This window comes from Boleophthalmus pectinirostris, unplaced genomic scaffold, assembly GCF_026225935.1.
Source record: "Boleophthalmus pectinirostris isolate CB_2022bp ecotype Guang Dong unplaced genomic scaffold, ASM2622593v1 HiC_scaffold_15, whole genome shotgun sequence".
NCBI lineage: Eukaryota > Metazoa > Chordata > Actinopteri > Gobiiformes > Gobiidae > Boleophthalmus > Boleophthalmus pectinirostris.
Window position 1 is genome coordinate 28,284,968 of NW_026571070.1, and position 22,019 is coordinate 28,306,986.

Here is a 22,019-nt window from a genome sequence, read left to right on the forward strand (position 1 = left end):
CAGGTCTGTAACCTTCCTACCCAGTGCACATGTATGTGTACAAATGAACAGTTACTTTGATGTGTTAGTGATGAACAGGAAGTACAGGAGAGAGCCATATTGTGGGAAAGTGCTGTCGCTTTCACAGCACAAAACCACTTCCTGTGCCTTAAAAGAAACTGTGATTTACTGTGCGCACTCAAGCAGCCAGATTTATCACAATCTAAAGCAAATTCTGACAATATGAAAAGTGTAGATCATTTAAGCAACATTGTTTGTTCCTTTGCAGACACAATAATATTAAAATTGACCAACATTGGTTTAGACCTTCTCAAAGCATGCTCTGAAATGTATGAACGCATTATTGCATTGAGAATACTATTACTACTCTATGTACCTTAAAATATGATTTCTGCTCGTCTCTATGGAGATGTTTTTGCTTTGCCTGAATTATTTCACACTGTGGCATCAAATATATCTTACAATTATTTAATTACTGCAGGTTGTGGATTGTCTGGCCTGTCCAGAATGAAATCTTCTGGTCACCTCTTCCTCGGTTGCGCTTCAGGACAGAGCCAAACAGTATCATCCAGTCAGATTGGGGCAGATGAACTGGTGACCAGACTCACATCTTCATCAAGTACTGAAGAAGTAAGTATTCTGGAACCCAGGCAAGGTGGTGGACACTTTATCAGAAATGTTACAAAAATTAAAATGAGTGCCTTTAACTTCAGTTTTCGATATTTTTGTTATCTAAAAGTAACCAGTTATCCTTCATAATTTAATACTATACCATACCATTGTTCAAAGGGAGAATAAATCTTTATGTTAACTTGCATGTTTTCAATAGAAGCTTCTAGTTCCTTACTAAAATAACATGATACAAAGTTAAAACAATACTAGTAATCACCATTTCAGTATCATCATTTTATTTCCCCATATGTTGCACAATACAAACAAGTCCACAGCTAGTTTAGTTTAAAGGTACAGATGTTTCACACTCTACAAGAGCAGTACAACATCTTGTTTAGATTGTATTCTCATAGTCACTCACTCACGGCAATAACAAAGATTGAAGAAAGCAGTCCCTCTTCCCCAACTTTTAAATCATTTTCTCTATGTGTGGGAAAGAACTATACGGGGTACCACTTACAGAACTACACCTCAGTTAGCCTGAATCATTCAATAAACTATTTGTTTATTATGAATTCTTTGTTCATGCTTTATTAAGGCTAATTAAAAAACTATAGGAGGATTTAAGGTAAAGCTGTTCAAATCAAATATAGCTGTTACTGATGATATTTGCCATCAAAATGTTTAATTATTAAATGAATTATTACAAAAGCATTGGACAGGATGGTCATGTTGTGTATGTTGTTGTTATAATCTTGTATTTCTTAATTCAAAACTATTATCCACTTTTATCAATTAACTATTATCAGAAAGCAGAATGAGCCTCACATGTGTCTCTTGTTTGTGGTTTGTGTTGCCAGTTTCAATGCTCAAATCCAGCTGGTTTAAACCAAAATGCTTCTCTCTGATCTAAATGGTCACTACCTAAACCCCAGCACCTACAGCCAGTCATGTTAGTGCAGCCTCTGCAGCTCGGGGAGGGAATTCTGGAGGTTCTGAGCTTTCACATGAGGCATGGTCTGTCCATATACTGCAGGGGTCTCCAACCTTTTTCCTCCGGTGAGCTACCTTTATAAAACAAAAATGAGAGCTGCTCATTTTTAGCCAAGCCTGCGCCACCTAGTGCCTCCGCTCAATTTCATTTCTCTCCAGCGACTAGATCAGGAATCACTAGACGGTTCGCAAAAACCCCGGAGGTGCAAGTTCAGGCACCAGCCAATCAGCGAAGAGCCATAAATTCTGCGTTGTCAACAATTCCTGAGATCAAGGATTTAAAGCTGGAATAAAGAGAATGTCTGGTGAATTTTATCAAGGGGAAAGACGTTATTGCCCTTCTTCCTACAGGATTTGGGAAAAGCTTAATATACCAGTTAGCCCCGTTAGCGGCGCATTACATACATCATGATCAAATAGCAGCGACTGGTTAAATAAAAAAAAGTACCCGCCTACTGTCGAGAAAACGAATTCTAATGCTGCGAGGTCAGACGGTTACTATGAAGTGAAACCGGCTGATGAATCAAGCTAGCTCATTTTAGCATCTGCAAGAAATTGAGATGATTATAAGAAAGAGGGCGAGCCTTTGGGTGCAGTTAGACGCCGATAAAATATAAACCTCTGTCCGTTTATTAGTGCTCAAAGTTGGGCTTCAAAATGGCACATGTACAATAGTAATAGGCATGTATTATCCAAATTTTTGATATTCAGCACAATGGTATAATTCAGAAACCCCTGTGGTGAGCTATTTGGAAGCGGGAGGAGATCTACAGGTTGGAGACCCCTGATATAGTGAGAATGAGACAGTTGTGTACTTATGTGTCCTCTATGTGCAGGTTAAGGCTTTGGCAGCACAGGTTCAGTTGTGATTGTAGTGAAGGTGTAGTTATTCTAAAGTGGTACCCTATTAGCCAGGGGGGAATTCATGCAAATCATGCACTTCTGGAAAAGTTTTGGATTTTTGGCAGGGTGTTAGGTATGGACCTAAGGTTTTCAAAAATCCATGGATACAAGTTGGAGCGCCCCCTAGTGGCCGGTGTACATAAAATGGCCCCTGCCGAAACAAGAAAAGGTTATAACTCCACTTCCTTTACTCTTAAATTGTTGTGTAATGTCACTTTTCTACTTTGTTTGATACAAGCAATCCAATTATGATATATTCTTCTTATTTTTAGTTCATTTTTATGTTAAATCTATTATCATAGTCATAATTAACTAAAATAAACTGTCAATATCTTTGAAAAAGTCACATTTAAATATTACTCAGGGCCCTAGACCTATATTTTTAACTCTAAGGTGCTTTTCTTTGTTGATTGGACAGGTCACTAGCACTATGTGGTGTGTTGTGTTGGCAATATTATTCCTTAAGGGTGAACATGTGGGTTTCGAGGCCTGAATGATCTTTATACAGTATGTTATTTCATTTAAGAGATATAGACAGTTTATCAAGCAAAAGTGACCATGACAATAAATTTGGCATGAAAGTGGCCTTAAAATAGGAAGATAGTGTTAAAATCACATTGCTTTTGTCAAGTCAAGTAGAAAAAGTGTCATTATACAACAATTTAAGACAAAGGGAAGGTGGGACACAACCTTTTCTCTTTTTGTCGGGGATCATTTTGGATTTTAAGTACACTGGACACTAGGGGGCGATCCCAACTTGTATCCATGGATTTTTAAAAACCTTAGGCCCAAACCTAACACCCTGCCAAAAATCAAAACCTTTTCCAGAAGTGCACAATCCTTATTTCACAAATTCCCTCCCAACTATATAATGTATTATAATATGATATATAATCCGAAGGTAAACTCCTGTGTTCTGAGTGATGGGACTTTCACAGAATGTCAAATCACCGCAAACAAAATCACACAAATCATGTCAGTGGAGTAGCATGAATCTGAAAAGGAGCGTAATCTTAAACTAAAGTTAGCATACAGTCTGTAATATGTTTTGTTGAAGATTTAACATTTGTAGGCAGACAACAAACTCCCACTGAGCTAACAAGGCCTCTTTCCAAGGGCTGATTGCATAGAGCGTACAGGGAAGTCATCGCGCTAAAGGAGCTATTTCCTCTGGACTGGTACAGTACAGAACCTGGATAAGAGTTTCCACCCCCATGATTTGAATAGTAACGCATCCTTAGAAATAATGTTACCAAAAATGTCCTAATATTTTGTGGTATGACAATAGACACATCAAGAATCTCGGGCTTCCGGTCATTGCGCCATGCATACTGGGAAGGATTTTCTGAAAAAGTGAGCATCAAACCGCCATGTTTGATTTCCCATTGGGATGCATCTATTGACAAAGCCAGTCTTTTCTAGTCTTTTGAACTGTATCACTTTTGTTTCTGGTTCTGATATTGTCATATTTTAGTTTTGGGATTCGGACATTGTTAATTGTGTGGTTGTTGGATCCTAACAGCGGAAAACGGCTTGAGAAATTTGTTTGCGAACTTCATAAGTGGAAAAGGGAATCAGATCTGTGTGACTGAAACCTCCGTTCAAACTGTTTCCCTTCCCAATGAAACTGAAAAATTGTGAAAGCTGAAGGAAATGGGCAGGACTGATCCACAGGAAGGACCAAAAAGGAAACCTTTGACTGCCTAAATCATCCTGAGTTTGCAGCGATCATTTTGTATGTGGAGCAGCAACAAAACAAAATCCCATTTGTTAATCGAGAGGTACAGAAGGCAAACAGACTGAGCTTGCACTTTCTTGTTCTTGTAGTTTTACAGCAACATCACGTCTTGTTCTTTGCAGGTGTTTCTTGGTGAACAGCTGGTGCCTTTCGCTTTGGCGTTGACTTTTTAAATTCATAACCAAGGTGGAGTGAGGGATCGGGATTTTGCTTTGATGGCGCTCCACATACAAAATGTTCGCTGCAAACTCGGGATAATTTAGCCTTCCCGTGGATCAATCCTGCCCATCGCGTTCGCCTTTCACTATTTTTCAATTCCGTTGGGAAGGGAAACAGTTTGAACGGAGGTTTACAGTCACACACATCTGATTCACTTTTGCATTTATGGGGTTCGCAAAAACAAATTTCTTGAAGCCGTGTTTTCCGCTGTTAGGATCCAACAACCACACAATTACGATGTTCGAATCCCAAAACTAAAATATGACAATATCAGAACCAGAAACAAAAGTGATATGGTTCAAAAGACTAGAAAAGATCGACTTTATCAATAGACGCATCCCAATGGGAAAACAAAAATTGTGGTTTGATGCTCACTTTTTCGAAAAATTCTTCCGGTATGCATGGCGCAATGACCGGAAGTCCGAGATTCTTGATGTGTCTAGTGTTTGGTTAAGTTTATAATCTGAGTTCCCACTTTAGCTGCAGTTGTTAGCTTGTGTAGCTTACACAAGAGTTACACAAAGATTTATACATTTAGAATAGCTTATTTAAATTTGCGTACATAAAGTTAAGCCAAAAGAAAGTATATTTATTTGTTTTTAAAGGTCATTAAGTTTGTCACATGTCCATAGCGTGTCTGAGGGTACTTTCTTAGTTAAATTGCCAAACGCGAGAGCTAACCACCACACCGAAACTGAGAACTGAAACAGAAAAAACCTGCAAAGGAAGCTAACCTAGAGTATTTTTAAGAACATATTTTCCCCCCTGTTAAGATGGAGGGGGGTGTCTTCCAGTCCTTCATAAACTGTTTTTAAAGGTGCTGAACAAGATTTAGTTTGTTTAAAATGTTAGCTCCGGTTTAAAGTTATTCCTTAACTTCCAAACACATTCCTAGCGTCCAGTTATTCACCACAACGACGAGAAGCATTTTTTTTTTACAACTTTCAGAGGCCAGAGCGGAGTTTGCTAACAATAACACTAACAACAACCAGCATGCTAACTGTGCACCAGCCTTCCTTCTTGTTTATAGATGATGAAAACATTTCAAATTGAATAAAGAGAGCGCACAGGTCTTATTTTGAACCACAGAGCTGCTTTTACAATATATGTGTACTGGTCAAGGCAGATTTGACTGAATTACACGAAAAGATGGCTACTGCCCCATAAACATTTACCAATTACTTTAGCTCTCAAACTGTCCATTCTCCACCGCTAACTCACTTTGCCAGAAGCATTTTTAGCTTGGCGTGTCAATAGTTGGAGTCCTTGCCCCCTCTGCTGCTGTTAAGAATGCACTCACATGAAAATATTGCAAAAAAAGTCAATGTTAAGGTTTGAATCTTTTGATATAGAAATGCCAGCTATTCTACCTATTCAAATTAGCCTCCTTTTTATTGTGTTTTTATTGAGCTACAGTTTGACTTACAAAAATAAAGTGTAATTTAAAAATGGATGATTCCTCATGTAATTCATAATATAGAGACTCCAAAAAGTTAGTTTTAAAAATGAGTAATGGACATTGTACCAGGTGATTGTCTAGTAGTGTGTAGGAAATGCTCAAACTTTACATTCATGATACCATTACATTCAGTTCTATCCCAGTCTTTACTGTACCACACCAGAGGACAGAAAAAGGACATCTGATGTCATTGTCATATAATTGAGTAGAATTCAGTTCAGACGTCACCATGCTGCTGTTTAATAGTGGTCAAGTTTTAGTATAGAGACCAAATAGAACATGGAATGGCAGCTGTTTCAGAGGAGTTCTTCTCTTTGTCCACGTGTAGCATCAGAATGTGTGCTGTGTCCGACACTTGTTGACTCAGACCCAGCGGCCGTAGGACACCTCATTCATCTGGTTCATATCTGCACACAAACACACAGTTAGTGACATGCCCATTATAATCTCAACGCCTTCAAAGAGAATCACTGATTCTGAAGCAAAGTGAACTTGGTTCACATGAAACTGAAACTAATCGCTTATTCATTCATTTAGTATAATCAAATAATAGCCAGCTGAGCCATAGAGAAAATATGTCATTTGAGTCATACACCACTTGTGTTATGACTTAGTATCAGATAGCGCCCCCGGGAGCCCCCTATCACACTCTGGAGCGGGGCGAGTGTGGTGTGAACACAGCTGACCGTGGGCCTACAAAGTCCAATATGAAAGTGTTTAGAATTATGTAAAAAAGCGCACAGATCACATATATTTGCATGAGTGGGCTGCAAAGCTGCCGTTTGACACGTTCTTCTGATGAAGAAATTTGGATCAAGTGAATATGAAAAACACCTCTCCCTCCGCCTCCGTCTGCATAGGTGAGCCTGTCACTGTCTGTGTGTCAACATGCGGCTGTCCCGTAAAGCTCCCTGACGCACATGAAAGCTACTGTGTTTACTTTGAAGTGCATATGCTGCAGTGCACATGCTATGTGCAGTACAGTGGCCAAAAAGTCACTACACATTGAATTTCCACTGAACACAACAGCTGTGATTGATCCACAGAGACTATACAGATAAGTGATAAAAAACAGCTTAGAACAGCAAAAGCCTGGCACAGAAATGTCTGCATATGAGCCTAGAGTGATTGTTTATTGTCACAGTAAATGAAGTACAAATAATCCATGCAAATTATGTTTGGATCCCCACAAAGCACCTTGACCCTGATAAGCTCTACAGAAGCTCATTTGGTTCAGGTCAGTGACACGACGTTAGCTCTCAGCTCAGCCATGGCTGATGCTGGACTGTAAACCAGTCTGATAGTGCCGGGGAGGAGAGCCTGTGTATTCATGTGGCTCTGTCTGTCCACTTGAAGCTCACTGTCATTCAGCTGAAGGACTATCACATGGCTCATGGTGTGTGTTTGGGCTGAATAACGTGCAGCGTATGTGAACAAGACCAATGCAACAGTGATGTAAACAGAAGTAAATGTAGTGCACTGGGGTCAGACACAAATATTTTCCCTGAACTGTAACATTTAGTGTCCAGTCCTCCTCACCTTTGTAAACTTTTTCTGAGTTCCTTGATCTGCTCGTTCTTCTTGGTCAGGATCTCCTTCATGTTGCGATAGGCTGCTGTCTGCTGGAACTTCTTGTCCAACTCCTGAATCAGACATAGAGGTCATTTAAAAGTTGGTCAACAAAAACTGTCTAAATTCCATGATTGAGACAATAGGAGGCAAATGTGAAGTGGAATATAAAGCAGTTAGAATGAAAGAACCAAGATTAGCAATGCAACATAAATCGAAGAGGATTGGCCAATATTTGAAAGACATTTATGATGAAATAAACTTACAGCTACAGCAACTACTACAACTACTATAACTACTACAACTACTACAACTACAACAACTACTACACTTTCTACTACAATAGTGCTTGTTCAGACAATGGTTATTTATGGCAGTTTTTTGGATGTGGTCTTGCCCGAAATTTTGTTGTTTTCTGAAAATGAGAATTTAAAAAAAAATGTATCTACTGCTTTTTTTTTTTCTTCACATTTTGCTTCTACTTTTTTTTTTACATTTTGCCTCCAATTGCCTCCATTCTGGGATTTTGAACATTCTAATGACAAAGCAAAATCCAAAATATCCTGTTTTACTCTGCAATAAAAACAGCTAACCCTGAAGACATCATTCATCTCTTTGTTTATAACTCTATCCTAACAAGAGCGAAAACCTGTATGCTCTGAGGTGTGAGGGGCTTAAATGATTATGCAAAATATGACTCAGCTTGGTCTATTAAAGTGTGAACTGTCTCTAACAACCAGAAACTGTAAACAAGTAGGTGTGTTTGTTTCAGAGTAGTTTCAGTGTACTGAAGGGAGGAGCTCAGGCAGTGTCCACCAGCAATCTGACCAGAACTGAAGAAGCCGCTCGGATGACAGAATAAAACATTCCCTTTAGGTAATATCTGTACAAACATATTCTGGAATGCGATTCGTGTATTAGTGTCTTGTAATGGCACTAGCGTAAATTCAACCTGGAAGATCTAACCAAGCTTTTGTCTAAATCAGCATTTCTCCAGAGCTTATCTGCTCCTCAGCCTTCATCACCTCACTCCCATTACACTTTCCTTCTACTCGCCACTTCTGCTCCTCGTCCAATCAGTGCCCAGTCTGCCTAGTTTAAACCCCCTCCTCCTCAGCACCCCTTCACTCTCCTCATCTTCTTGTTGTTCACTTCACTCTCCACATCTTCTTGTTGTTCACTTCACTCTCCACATCTTCTTGTTGTTCACTTCACTCTCCACATCTTCTTGTTGTTCAGTTCTCTCCTCATCCTCTCGTGGTTCACTTCACTCTCCTGATCTTCTCATGGTTCAATTCACTCTCCTTATCTTCTCGTCATCCCCTTTACTCTCTTCATCTTCTCATGGTTCACTTCACTCTCCTCATCTTCTCCTGGTTCACTTCACTCTCCTCATCTTCTCCTGGTTCACTTCACTCTCCTCATCTTCTCATTATTCACTTCACTCTCCTCATCTTCTTGTGGTCCCTTTCACTCTCCTCATCTTCTCGTTATTCACTTCACTCTTCTCATCTTCTCGTGGTTCACTTCACTCTCCTCATCTTCTTGTGGTTCATTTCAATCTCCTCATCTTCTCGTTGTTCACTTCACTTCCTCATGTTCTTGTGGTTCAGCTCACTCCCCTCATCTTTTCGTTGTTCAGTTCTCTCCTCATCTTCCCGTGGTTTACTTCACTCTTCTCATCTTCTCCATCTTCTCATTGTTCAGTTCTTTCCTCATCTTCTCGTTGTCCTCTTCACTCTCCTCATCTTCTCAACGCCCCCTTAACTCCATCCATTTTGTGTTTTCTTCTTGAGTTTTCAGAAAATCTTAAAATGTTTTGACAGCTAATGTATGCATTGTGTCACCATGGTAACTCCTAAACATTACATCCTTAGAGATACATGTAGAACACCCCTGGCACGATGTCACTGTAAAGTATCAATAGCCCTGATACTAATACTAGCTCCCATTTACCCCAGTCAAAACCAACCCCTGTGTTCTGTGTCCTGTATTATCGTGTGTCAGACCTTCTCTGCCAGGCTGAGCTGCTCCTGGACTCTGAGCAGTTCGTGTTTGGCTGAGATGAGGTTCTCCTGGAGGTCCTTCTGGGAGGCGGCGTTGGCACTTAAGGACTTCTCATAGTCCTCCTTCAGAGCGGACACAGTGTCCTCCAGACAGCTGATCTCCTGAGAGCGCGCCAGCAGCTGAGGGAGAACAAGACGACCATCAGACTGGGTTGTGAATGAATTCATACAGTAGTGGAGCTCAACGATGTAAAAATAGCAAAGTACTTAAGTAAAAATGTAGGTATCTGTACGTGTTAAGTACATTTTGAAGTTGATACTTTTTACTTTTACTTTGCTACTTTTGAGAGCAAATATCTGTACTTTTCACTCTGCTACATTTTTGAACAGGACTAAAAAATAAAAGTGTTTTTATTATTGTGTGAGACCAACTGAATACACTGTAGGATTTTATTTTTAATCAAGGTCAAAGTTTAAGCAAAACAAAAAACAAATAAAGACCAATTCCAAACCAAATCAGTTGTTTCTGTTGAACAAAATTCAGCACAAATCTGAATCAAAATCACAACATTTCAAGTTTTATTAGATCTCAAACTCTGCGCAAAATACTTGTACTTACTTTTTAATCTTTATGTATTTTTTTAAATGGGTACTTTAATGCTTTTACTAAAGTAGACTTTTCTATCAGTATCTGTAGGCTACTTTTATTTAAGTAACTAAATTGAGTAGTAGAGTATTGAGTATTTCTATGACTGTGCATGTGTTACAAGAAAAGCTATGAGTGCATCTGTATTTACACAAACACTGCATCAAATTTGGGAAATTTCGGGACTAAACTTAGCCAGTGTCACAATATAATATTTTACCTACATATTGAATAATAAGCTGGAATCAGAAGGAACTTCATAGACCATGATTCTTCTGTCTCTGGTGCACGCGACCTCACCTTTCACTTTCTCTTTTAGATATGATTTTCATACAAATATGTCATTAATGATTGAATGAGAGCTTGTGAGGCCAGGTTTAAAGAAAAAGTAGCATTTCTACAATCAACAAGATTTAAAAACTATTGGTAACATTTAAGCTATAACTACTGTTACATGCTAAACAACACTAGAAACAAGTCACACACACAGGGTACATACCAAAACAGGCCCAAGATAGCAGATAAACAAACAGACAACATTTTTTAAAAAATCAAATCAAAAGTAAAATGTGAAAAATAAATGGATTATTATATTTTACAACAATGAAATTTTAGAAATCTAGAGAATATTTAGCCGTCATAACCCATAACCTATTTCAGATATATAAGATTTGTGGTGAAAATAATAATTAAAAAAAGTACAATTCCTGCATTATTACTGTACCTTCTGTTCCCCATGCACTTTCTGAAGGTCTTTGAGGGCCCTTTCAGCTTTTGTCTTTTCATCCAGAGCACTCATGGCCTGCAGAAAGAAAACAAAATCCTCAGTGATAATAATTTTCAAATACAACAAAACAGTAAACATTAATAAACAGAAAATGAATAAAGCAGAAAATAATCAACAGTTGTATGCTTATGGCTAGAGGTTGTATTTGTAATTTGTGAAGTGGAGCAAAGCTTGTCCCCAGTTCTCAGAAACCTTTTATTTTGGTAGCAGTGAAATAGTAATGCAGCTTTAGAGTGCATCACCAAAGGACAGCCAATCAACACTCATCCCAAAATGTTGCATAGTGACTCACATGGCCCTTTCTTTCAAAGCATTACATAAAGCTTTTCCAATTATATAGAGACATGTTGCTTTAACAAAACACACAGAGGAAAACAGAATTTACTTGTTTATGACAAAAGTGTTGTGTAATGGTAGCCTTGCTGGCGCCACCTAGTGCCTCTGCTCAATTTCATTTCTTTCCAGCGACTAGGGCAGGAATTGGAATACACTAGAGGGTTTGCAAGAATCCCAGAAGTTGTACACCGGCCAATCAGCAAAGAGCTGTGAAACTGGCAATTACTTGGACACCACTGAGCGTTCCAGCGCATTACATACGTCACAACCAAATAGCAGCGATTGGTTAAATAAAAAAAGTATGTGCCTACTGTCGAGCGAATGAATCCTAATGCTGCGAGGTCAGACCAATTCTATGAAGTGAAACCGGCTCATGAATCAGGCTAGTGTACTGCAGCTTAGTCTAGTATAATACCTGTGTTTCTAAGGTCCGCAATCTGGCTTTCATTTTGTCATTTTCTTCTTGTAGTCTGGCAATCTCCTGAAGAAATACAAAATATTCATAAAAGTTGATTATAACTTACAAAGCTACAAACAGTCACAAAACTGCATTCCACGTACTGTTAGTTTCACATAATCTTACCTTATTCAGCAGTTCAGATACCCCTCCTTCATTGAGCGGCGCTAACTTGGGTTTACTTGACTCTTGGTTGGGCTGAAATGAGAAATATTATGAACTACTATAGTATGTTTTGTCTCACGTATCAAAGTCCCATGAATCAGCTTTAAAATAACATAAATCAAAGAGGCGTATAGCATTACACAGTCGATACGAGCGGTTAAATGCACTTGTCATCACTCTATATGTGTCACCATTGAACCAAAAAGTCACTGAAATATAAAACGACTTGAAAATAAGCTCTTTAACGCAACCTCCTCGTAGTTATGGTTTCTATGTGGGTCAAAATATTGTTTCAGCCAATGATTCATGGGACTGTCACCTTCACTCACCTTGTCTGGGGTTTTGAAGTCCGTCTTTTCAAACTCAGCCACTTGTTCCAACAGCTCCCTGCATTTAACAGAAGAAGAACAAAAGAATGAAAACGTGAAGTGAGAATAATATACACTGTGAATAATATACACTACAGGTATATCTCTTTCAGCTTCCTGTTATATGGTATTATTTTGAGGACGGTTGATCACACAAAAGTTATACTATTGTACTAGATGAAAGACCAGATCTGAGGCACTCTGATATGCATAGCTATAATTTTACTTCATTTCAAACACCAATGCACATGTAAAATTCAGGGTGTCCCCAGGTTTGACTACCCCATATTTAAGACTTTTTTAAGAAAACAGATCCAATTCTAATAATGACCAACAAACTACTATATCTAGAATCTAAAAGCCACTGTGGATTAAACCTACACTTCTCCATCATCCATCCAACGTCTTCCTCCACTCTACTGATTGTTTAGTCATTGCTGCCAGCGCCAGAAACCAAAATATTGTTTGCACATACTTGATTTCACGTTGTAGTTTTTTTTCCTCCCGCCACTTAACATTGCACTGCAGCCCGGTTGATTACACAAAAAACAGGCTAATGAAATGTAAGAACTTTGTGAAAAAAATAAGACTTGGACAACATAATTTAAAACTTTTTAATTTGGGAACATGAAATTTCAGACCTTTTTAAGACTTTTAAGACCCTGCGGCTACCCTGTTTGAGCAGAGAGAGAGTCAATATAACCTTAGAGGAACACATATCTTTAAAAAAATTAAGATAAGAACTAAAAAAAAGGGACTGTATTTCTGTTAGAGGGGTTAGTGTATGGAACAACCTGAGTGATGATTTTAAAAAGTCTAATACCGTAGAAGCCTTTAAAAAAAGAGTATAAAGCATTATGTTTTGAAAGATATAGAGCTCTGGAATGAATGAATTATGCATTCAATTTTGTTTGTTTTAATTTGTATTTTGTCTCTTACATATACAGTAAGTTGTGAGTGAAATTGTAAATGTAAACTTGCTGTTCATAAACAGTTTTTTTCTTGGAATTCTGTCATCGTCACCAGACCATGGCCAAGCTCTACCTGCCATCATTGAATGGTGTGATAATAACCACCTGGACCACCTTAATCTGGGAACATGAAATTTAGTTAGTTAGTTAGTCATTTTATAAATTTAAGACCTTTTTAAGACGTTTAAGACCCTGCGGCTACCCTGTATTATACTGTATTCTGCTCATATTATGTGATGCATCACTTTGCTCTTTATAATGTATGTATATATTTTGTATGGGTGATTTGTCACATCACAATGGCATCATCTTGTAAATTAAAAAACAATCCGTATACACCTGTGAATTTCACGTGCACTGATGAAGACGCAAGCCGAAATACATTAGCATTCGACATGAAATAAAATTATAGCTAAGCATATCAGAGCGCCTTGGATCTCTTCTTTCATCTAGTAAATGATTCTGCCCACTCGGGAGCTCCGTAGAGCACCTGATTGTTTCACCACTTATATTGTGCTTTTAACAGTCATAATTTTTCATTATTTTGGTTCCATAGAGATGTCACACTGTCAGATCTAATACTGGTTATTTATTGGTGAAGAATTTGTAACTCTTTGACCATGAAAAAACAAAAAAATACTGAAAAATAATTAATAACTCATTTTAATATATAGAACAGCATATTCCATTAGATTAAATATTGGTATATATGGTTTCTCTTTGACTATTAAATGATAGTTGAATTTGTCCCTTTTTGGCCATTAAAATATGTTTTAAAAAAAAACTTAAATGAAAAACTTTTTAGAAATTAAATGTAGGCTATAATATTTTCATTTGATATTATGTTAGATATTATATAGTTTTTTTCTGTGATTGTCCAAAAAAAGAGCACAACAGAAAAATTTATACTTAAATTAAGAATACAAAAATGCATTAATCTGTAAACTAAACCTATTTGTGTCATAATTATATCTGATTTTGTAAGACAACAACATTGCAACAAGTTAGATGTGGGAGGAGACAAAAACCACAACTGTACTTCTGGAGATATGCAAAATTTAAATCAAGTATATTGTTTGGAACTATTAAAAATGACAGCAAAAACATCTGATTAAATATAATGTACAGAAACATTGAGCGTAATCTCCCAAACAAGGGTAGAACGTGACATTTCTGGCCTTTTTTTGATAAATTTATGGTCTAGTTTTGTGCGCAATACTTGAACCTCAGCCAAGACATTTACAGACAAGCTAAAGTTTCATGCTGTTGTAAAGGTGATGCAAAAAATACAGATTGTCAACACCCACACCCTTACAACCATCCCACGTACACTTACATGTGTGTTGATGTTTTTGTTATGAACCACAAACTTTATGACAGTTAGAAATTGTGTGTATTAAACCCCAAACACCCCTGTTGTCGTACACTTTACACGTTGTGGTACCGAGAGCAGTTTGGGGAAAGCTCGTGTGTGGTTTGAAAAGCGCGAGCGGTGGCGATGGGCGTGCGTGTGACACCCGTTCAGTCACGCAACATCAGTCTCATTTTCAGGCCCCTTCCCCAAACAGAAGAGGAAATCTTTCTGTCCACCCACATGTACGGCACCATATGTGAAGAAGTGAACGCAGGTCAAAGGTTCACGCGGGTTCGTTCAGAGTTAAAGCAGTGCGATCATGTACTGTAGAGACATACTGAAAGGAATACTAAATACTGAATACTGCTGCTAGTGCGTCATGATACTCAAATTTCAACATTTTCGATATTAAGGATTAGACTCAATACTCAATACTGCTTCTGACACCATGAGGATAATAAAAACACTGTAGTACCTTTGGCATACATGTTTAAATAATTCACCACTAACTAGAGACACATTAGTTACATTCTTACCTATGTTCAATGTTCAGTTTTCAGATTTGTGCTCTAAATACAGTATAGTTGCGGTCCCTTTAAGCTGTTCTGTTTACTGTTATTAACCGTTTTGTTGTTGTTGTGAGTTCAGTTAATAAAGCAGCACACGACTCTCTGTGTCTGAAATGTGAGCTGTCGGTTCCTTTTTATTACGCACAAATTCCACAACACTTTATTTAGACTATAGAATGTACTTTCTTTTATATTCCCATGTGGTCTTATATCTGTGTCTTCTGTCCTGTCAATGTGACTTTTTAGTATCGATAACTACAAAAAATTAGTATCTACTTTTGATATTATTTTTGTATTGTTTAGTATCTGATTTTCTATACTTTTCACAACCCCACCTGCTACTACAGTTACATATAATATTAAAGAGATTTGTTCATTTTTGTTCTTTCATGTTTTGAAATTTGGAAATAGGGATCTTACAATAGAAAATTTACTATTTTTAAAGAAAAAATATTCACAATTATTAACACAATCACTAAGCAACAGTGTTAATTCACATTGTCTTTATCAAATGCTTTTTTTTTTTGGAATTAGACATCCCCAGTTGGAAGTAAAGTAAAAAAGTGAGAGTTTGAGAAAAAACTTATAAGGTATAAAAATCTCACACTATGCTTCAACTAATTTGATTTATCTTAAAAAACAAAACAAAAACATTGTATTCATTGATTCTATTTGCAAAGAACCACATTTTTAAAAATACAAAACTCATTTACCATAGTGACTCCTTGGCTGGTTGTCGAGTTTACCACAAATATAAAATTTTGCTTGTATAATACCAAAACTTCAAACTCGTAATTTCGTTTATAACACTGTTTGTGTCAGAGGTAAAAACCGGAGTAGTAAAAGTTGTGGTTTTCTGAAGGGGAAACCTTTGCTGTAGGACTGACCTCTCTGTGACCTCTCTAACCCACAGCTGTACTCGCTCTCAGCAGCACCATGTGGAGCTGTCTTTAGGTTGGGGGGGGGGTCTTATGACACTCTTTGACCTGACATAACTGTTTTTTTAGGTTGTGGTAGTGTATCTGTTAAGCGGTTAACTTCTACGTTGCCGGTACGTCACAGTTCCGTGAATAACAGTTGTAAACATCTCTTACTGCTTTAATCACGGCATAATAGCAGTAACATTTAATAATCATGAACACGCCAGCGGTTGGGCTCTACCATATTGTGCATCAGGTTGCTTCTCCACAGATCTGCCCTGTTACTTGGTCTGGTTTGGTCTAGCAAGGTTTAATACCGTACTGTGAAACCTTCCAGACAAAGCAATAAACATCCCCAAGAAGAAAAGCATTTGAAGGACCCTCCACCAGAAAAGTTATGCAATGCACCTTTAAAGGAATTGTATGTAACCTGAGTTTAAAAAATATACTCCAATGTCTCCAGTTTGTCTCATTTTCAGTATATGGTCAAGGGTTTTTGTGACTATTCAAATCAGAGAGAGGCATTCCAGTTTTAAACCAACTGGATTTTAGCACTAAAACTGACAACACAAATGTTGTTCTTCTCTGTAAACATAGTAGTTTTTGCACGAGATCCTACTCATTTTCATCATCCCACTGGCGTCACCTGTGTTCGAGCTCGGAGATGTCGGAGGTGAGGCGCAGGTAGAACTTCTCTGCCTGGGTGAAGAGCTGTCTCAGCAGGAGCACGTTGGTGTGAGCTGTGTTTATGAGCTCTGTCTCCACCTCTCCTCTGACAACCACCTGCAGACCGTCCAGCATGTCCCTCACCTCGTCCACGGTGAACGTCTCCTCCACCAGCCTGAGGAGAAACAGACACGAGTATGTAGAAGATCCAACAAACTATTAACTTTCAAGTGCTCCTAGTGGATAAACAAGATAATAATGAAATAGGTAGTAGGGCCATTATGAACAAAAATTAGTATCTCAGTAGTTTTTGGAAGTAAAATTTAAAGAATTTTATGTCATTTATTACTTGAGGCATCTGACAAATGTGAAATAGCTATAACATTTTGCTAGCAAAAGCCCAGAATTATCACTTATCACAGTTTTTTTTACATTTTATTTTCATTTTAATTAGCTGTTTTTGCAACATTTTATTTTATTAAATGATACACTCTATATTAAATTTTGCATATCTTCGAATAAGTTTGATAATAAAATTCTGTGAAATCAACAAGAGGATGTGGTCGTGAGGTCATGTTGTGTGTTATTGCACACAGTTCACAGAGCATACTAACCTCCCTTGAAAAAAATTGCCTTAAAGTTACACTGTGTAACATTTCTGGTGCATTGCTTTGCTTGTAATACTCCACTGTGCACCATGGAAACAAACAGATGGTGAATCCTCTAGCCTCAAAGTGACATAGTGCATCTTTAAATTTAGTTTTTTCCATCCTTTTTAAAAATAAATCTGGGTCAAGCACATTCTTATAACTAACCTCACACCAGAACACAGCAGCTGCAGACAGGAGAAGATGGTTACGAGTATCTGAGGTCAAGTTGTGGCATTTATATTTTAATACATTAAGCAAAGTAGGAAAGTACTGTTCTTAAGTGTATATTTTAAGTATATGTACTTTTTGCTTTTGCTTCACTACATTTGAGAGCAGACATCTGTACTTTCTGTTCCACTAGATTTTTGAACAGAACTGAAAAGTGAAAGTATTTTTTATTCTAGTTTGAGGTCCGATGAAAAGGCTGAGAGTTTATTTTTAACCTGTTTGTAGTTTGAGCAAAAACAATATACAAATAAAAAATGCTAGGAAAAAAAACATTGATTCAGTTGTTTCTGTTAAACAAAATGTATCAAAAATCTTCAACAAAATCACTACATTTAAAGCTTTATTAGATCTGAAAATCTGTGTGAAATACTTTTTACTCTTTAAGTAAATTTTAAAACTGGTACTTTTTTAATGTGATACTTTTTCGGTATGTGTATTTTACTTAAAGGTGTATTGTGAAGCTTTTCTGGTGGAGGGTTTGTGAAATGTATTTCTCCATGGAGATGTTAATGTTTTGTCTGGAATGTTTCACAATATGGCATTAAACCTTTCTATCTTCATGGACACTAGACCAGACAAAATTTCAGGTCGGATCTATGGAGTGGCTACCCTGCTCACAGTCAGAATGTCTGTTTTTCTAGGTATTTTTGAGCTATAAAACCACCTGTAATTGAATAAATGTACGGTAGAGCTGTTTAATGCCATATTGTAGAACATTCCAGGCAGAGCAATGACATCTCCATAGAAACAAGCGGGTGACAGTCCCCAACCAAAAGTTACACAATGCACCTTTATGTAACAAAACTGAGTACTTATTCCACCACTGAATAAATAACGTTTGGAAATGTCACCTGCTGTCTTTGAGCTCTTCAAAGCAGGAGTCGATGGTCTTGAGTCTGAGGACCCTCTTGGACCGTGCAAACCTCATGTAGTTTATCATTTCATTTTGATGGTGCTCGTTGAACCCAAAATCAGCCTGAATGGAGGAGGAAAAAAGAAATTAACAAATAAGAATTGAAACAACAGACAGACCACCATGCATGCACAGAATCAGCATGCTAAATTAGATCTGTTACATTAAGTTAAAGCTTTTGTGTGTGTGTGTGTTTTAAGAGAAGAACTCAGCCTAAAGGGTTTGTATTGGCTATTTTCTGATCTATATTATAATGTTTTTTCCTTATCACAGACATACCTAAAGTTGTGTTTTGTTTCATTCACACAAACCCTGCATATTTAGAGTTCTGTTCCACCTTGTGATGCCATGTGGTAATACAGGAAGTGCTCCACGGTGTTTTTGCACTCCATACACCTTCAACAGAATAATTTGGATAATTTCAGCCTTGCAGTTGCCAATCTCTACTGAACTTAAGTTGAAAGGCTGCGGTTAACGTGAAAACTACGGCTTCATGACATCACAAGGTGGAACAGAGCAATTTGATCTTTAAAGATGCAGACAGACTAACAATAAAGGGTTACTCAAACATGTGTGAATGAACTAGAGAGACAATAAAATAATAATGTAGATTCTGGCTACATAAGAAGGTTAGTGTATGTATAGGATAAATGTTGATGATTTTGCAGGAATTTATTTATTTATTTTTTCTTAGGTGTAGGAATTGGAATAGAGTTTACACAAAAAGAACTGCTGTACTAAACTGATGAGTATTATTATTACATTGTACATATATTTTTTTTCTCTGAGCTATCCAAGTTGTTGCTTGTTGTTTGTCGACAACCGTATTCTTGGCATCAGCATTTGTTAACAGGGGCATTCATAAGTGATTCACTTTAGGCTAAACCCCTTTGGTCATAGTTTTATGTAAAATGTTTTTAACAGTCTATTAAGTACATTACAGAAAATAAAGTACTACTACTACTACCACTACCACTACTACTACTACTACTACTACTACTACTACTACTACTCAAAACAAAACTCCAGGTATATTTTCAATGAGGTAACAACATGGCCTAACAACATAATCTAATATGGCTTACAAGAATTTTTTTTGGTGTAATATAGACCCTTTAAACATGTGTGAATGAAACAAAACACAACTCCAAGTATGTTTGTGATGAGGAAACAACATTATATCAGAGATCAGAACAACATAATATGAGCCCTTTAATAATTTGCCTATGTCTATAATGAAACATACTGATTTGTGCTTGGTTTCGTTCTCACTGTTAGAGTTAATTAGAAAACAACATACACCAGATTGACTAATTAGCTAAACTAAACAATCTGTACCGTTATATGTAAATTTGATCATAAAAAATACGTGGAATCAACGAGATGATGTGAATGTGTTGTGGTACTGTGCAATTTATAGCGGTATACAGAATAGGGCTGCACAATTTAGGAAAAAAAAATACATGGAAAATGGAGAAAAAGCTAATAACAAACACGAATCGATACACCAGACAGACTGCCATGTATGCAAAGAATTATCCGATCTGCTAAATTCACGTAAAGCAGATTTTCTCAAGATTATAGGCCTACAATGCGTGAGCCCACGTTGGTTTACATTGTTATCAAGCTAAATGCATGCTTTTGAGTACATTTCGTTTTAAATTGCGCAAATACAGAACACAAAATTCGCAAATTGCATGATTCTGGTGCAAAAAAAGCAACCGGTTTCGTACTTACCATGACGGCTGTGTGAGGCTAACGTGAGCTGTGCTGAGTTAGCTAACCTGGAAACGTGCTTAAATAACAACAGCGATTACCGGAAAAAAATTAGCAAAACGGTTTAATGTTTTGGTTTAATGTTCCGTAATGATGGCGTGAGTGTGCGGACAGATTCAGCGAGGTGTAATCATAGCAGCGAGATGATTAGGGGGGCTAATAACAGTGCTATGATGCTAGCTTGTGTTTGCGTTGAGAATGCCTTGGCAACGGAGCAGAGCGTCATTACCTTGGTTACGGCTGGCGCGTTCACAGACATGTCGTAAATTGTGAAATAAAACAGTTAAAAGTGCGTGTGAGGGGTTTTTATGTTTCTCTAATTTTGACTGAAAATGGTGGGATAATTCCTGCTGTATATTATAGTTTTACTAGAGTGACCAGATGTCCCTATTTAGCCGGGACAGTCCCAGTTTTGAGCCCTGTGTCCCCTGTCCCAGCAGATTTATGCAAAAACAATGATTTGTCCCAGCTTTATACAAGCCATGTCCCAGGTGTCCCTTTTGTTGACCAATTTGATCCCTGCCAACAGTAAAGCGGGGAATGTATTATCATTTGTTTAGCCAAAATACAGAAAATTGAGCTTGAAAATTACCGTAAGAAAAAAAAGCACTGTCAGAAGTTCCTCAGATTATGATTTACTCACAAAGTAAATTATAAATGGGCAATTAGTTACAGTTTATACCAACCAACCCAACCCGGGTGTGTCCCAGTTTTGAATTTTGGAATTTTCTGCTCATCCTAAGTTTTACACAAATCAACGAACAACTTGTGAACAAAAGCTGGAAAAATATATTGAAAATGACATATTTCCCAACTAGAAAGTTACAATTTAAACATAAAATATGGTCAAACTATGTATTTATTTTTTCATTTTTCGCATTTAGATTAAACTCTTTTTCATAGGTACTAGTAAATACTATGTAAACTAGAAAAGCACTCAGAGAGCGCAGACCTCCGCCAAGGACTACCCCCATTTTTTATATAAATTGCGATAAAATCAGTCTTCTGGATCAGATCCGGATCAGCCTTTGGAATATGAAAGAGGATCCCATTGTCCATCCCTGAGTCAAATTTCATGGGGTTTGGTCAATAATTAACCGAGATATTGAGAAAAAAATTTTTTGGCCCCATTTACCACAATGTTAACTAAAATTTCAAAGTGATCCAGAATCCAGGATTTCTTCCGGATCACCCCCAAAATTAAATCAGTTCTTCCTTTTCACATTTCCAACAAATCCTGAAAATTTCATCAAAATCGGTCCATAACTTTTTGACTTATGTTGCTAACAGACAAACAAACAAACAAACAAACAAACAAACAAACAGACAAACGCCGGCGAAAACATAACCTCCTTGGCGGAGGTAATATATATATATATATATATATATATAATATATATATATATATATATATATATATATTATATATATATATATATATATATATATATATATATATATATATATTTTTTTTTTTTTTAAGTAAAAGACTTGAATAGCTGTACGTGAAGTTAGGTGACCAAAAACACTAGATGGCGCAATAAGACAATTTTTCTTTACAAGTTGCTTGATTAACTTAAATAACAAATTTTGTCATATATAGACTAGTTCTTTGAAGGTTCACTGCACATTATAAGTAACGCTACAGTAAAACAGCTCATAATATTAATACACTTAGACATGATCAAATCAGTAACCTACCTCTGAGTAAAAG

The 22,019-nt window shown here is 37.1% G+C and overlaps 1 protein-coding gene across 1 annotated transcript; it reads right to left on the bottom strand.

Annotated features, from left to right (window-relative positions):
* Positions 1–5,033: 5,033 nt before the first annotated feature.
* On the bottom strand, positions 5,034–20,482 carry lztfl1 (leucine zipper transcription factor-like 1). Its single transcript, XM_020930781.2, has 10 exons — positions 20,267–20,482; positions 18,468–18,592; positions 16,719–16,913; positions 12,220–12,277; positions 11,852–11,923; positions 11,684–11,749; positions 10,870–10,947; positions 9,503–9,679; positions 7,464–7,567; positions 5,034–6,331 (listed from the first exon to the last, which is right to left on the bottom strand). Exons 1-10 carry the CDS (start codon positions 20,267–20,269, stop codon positions 6,313–6,315), a joined length of 897 nt encoding a protein of 298 aa, XP_020786440.2. The 5' UTR covers positions 20,270–20,482; the 3' UTR covers positions 5,034–6,312.
* Positions 20,483–22,019: the final 1,537 nt, after the last annotated feature.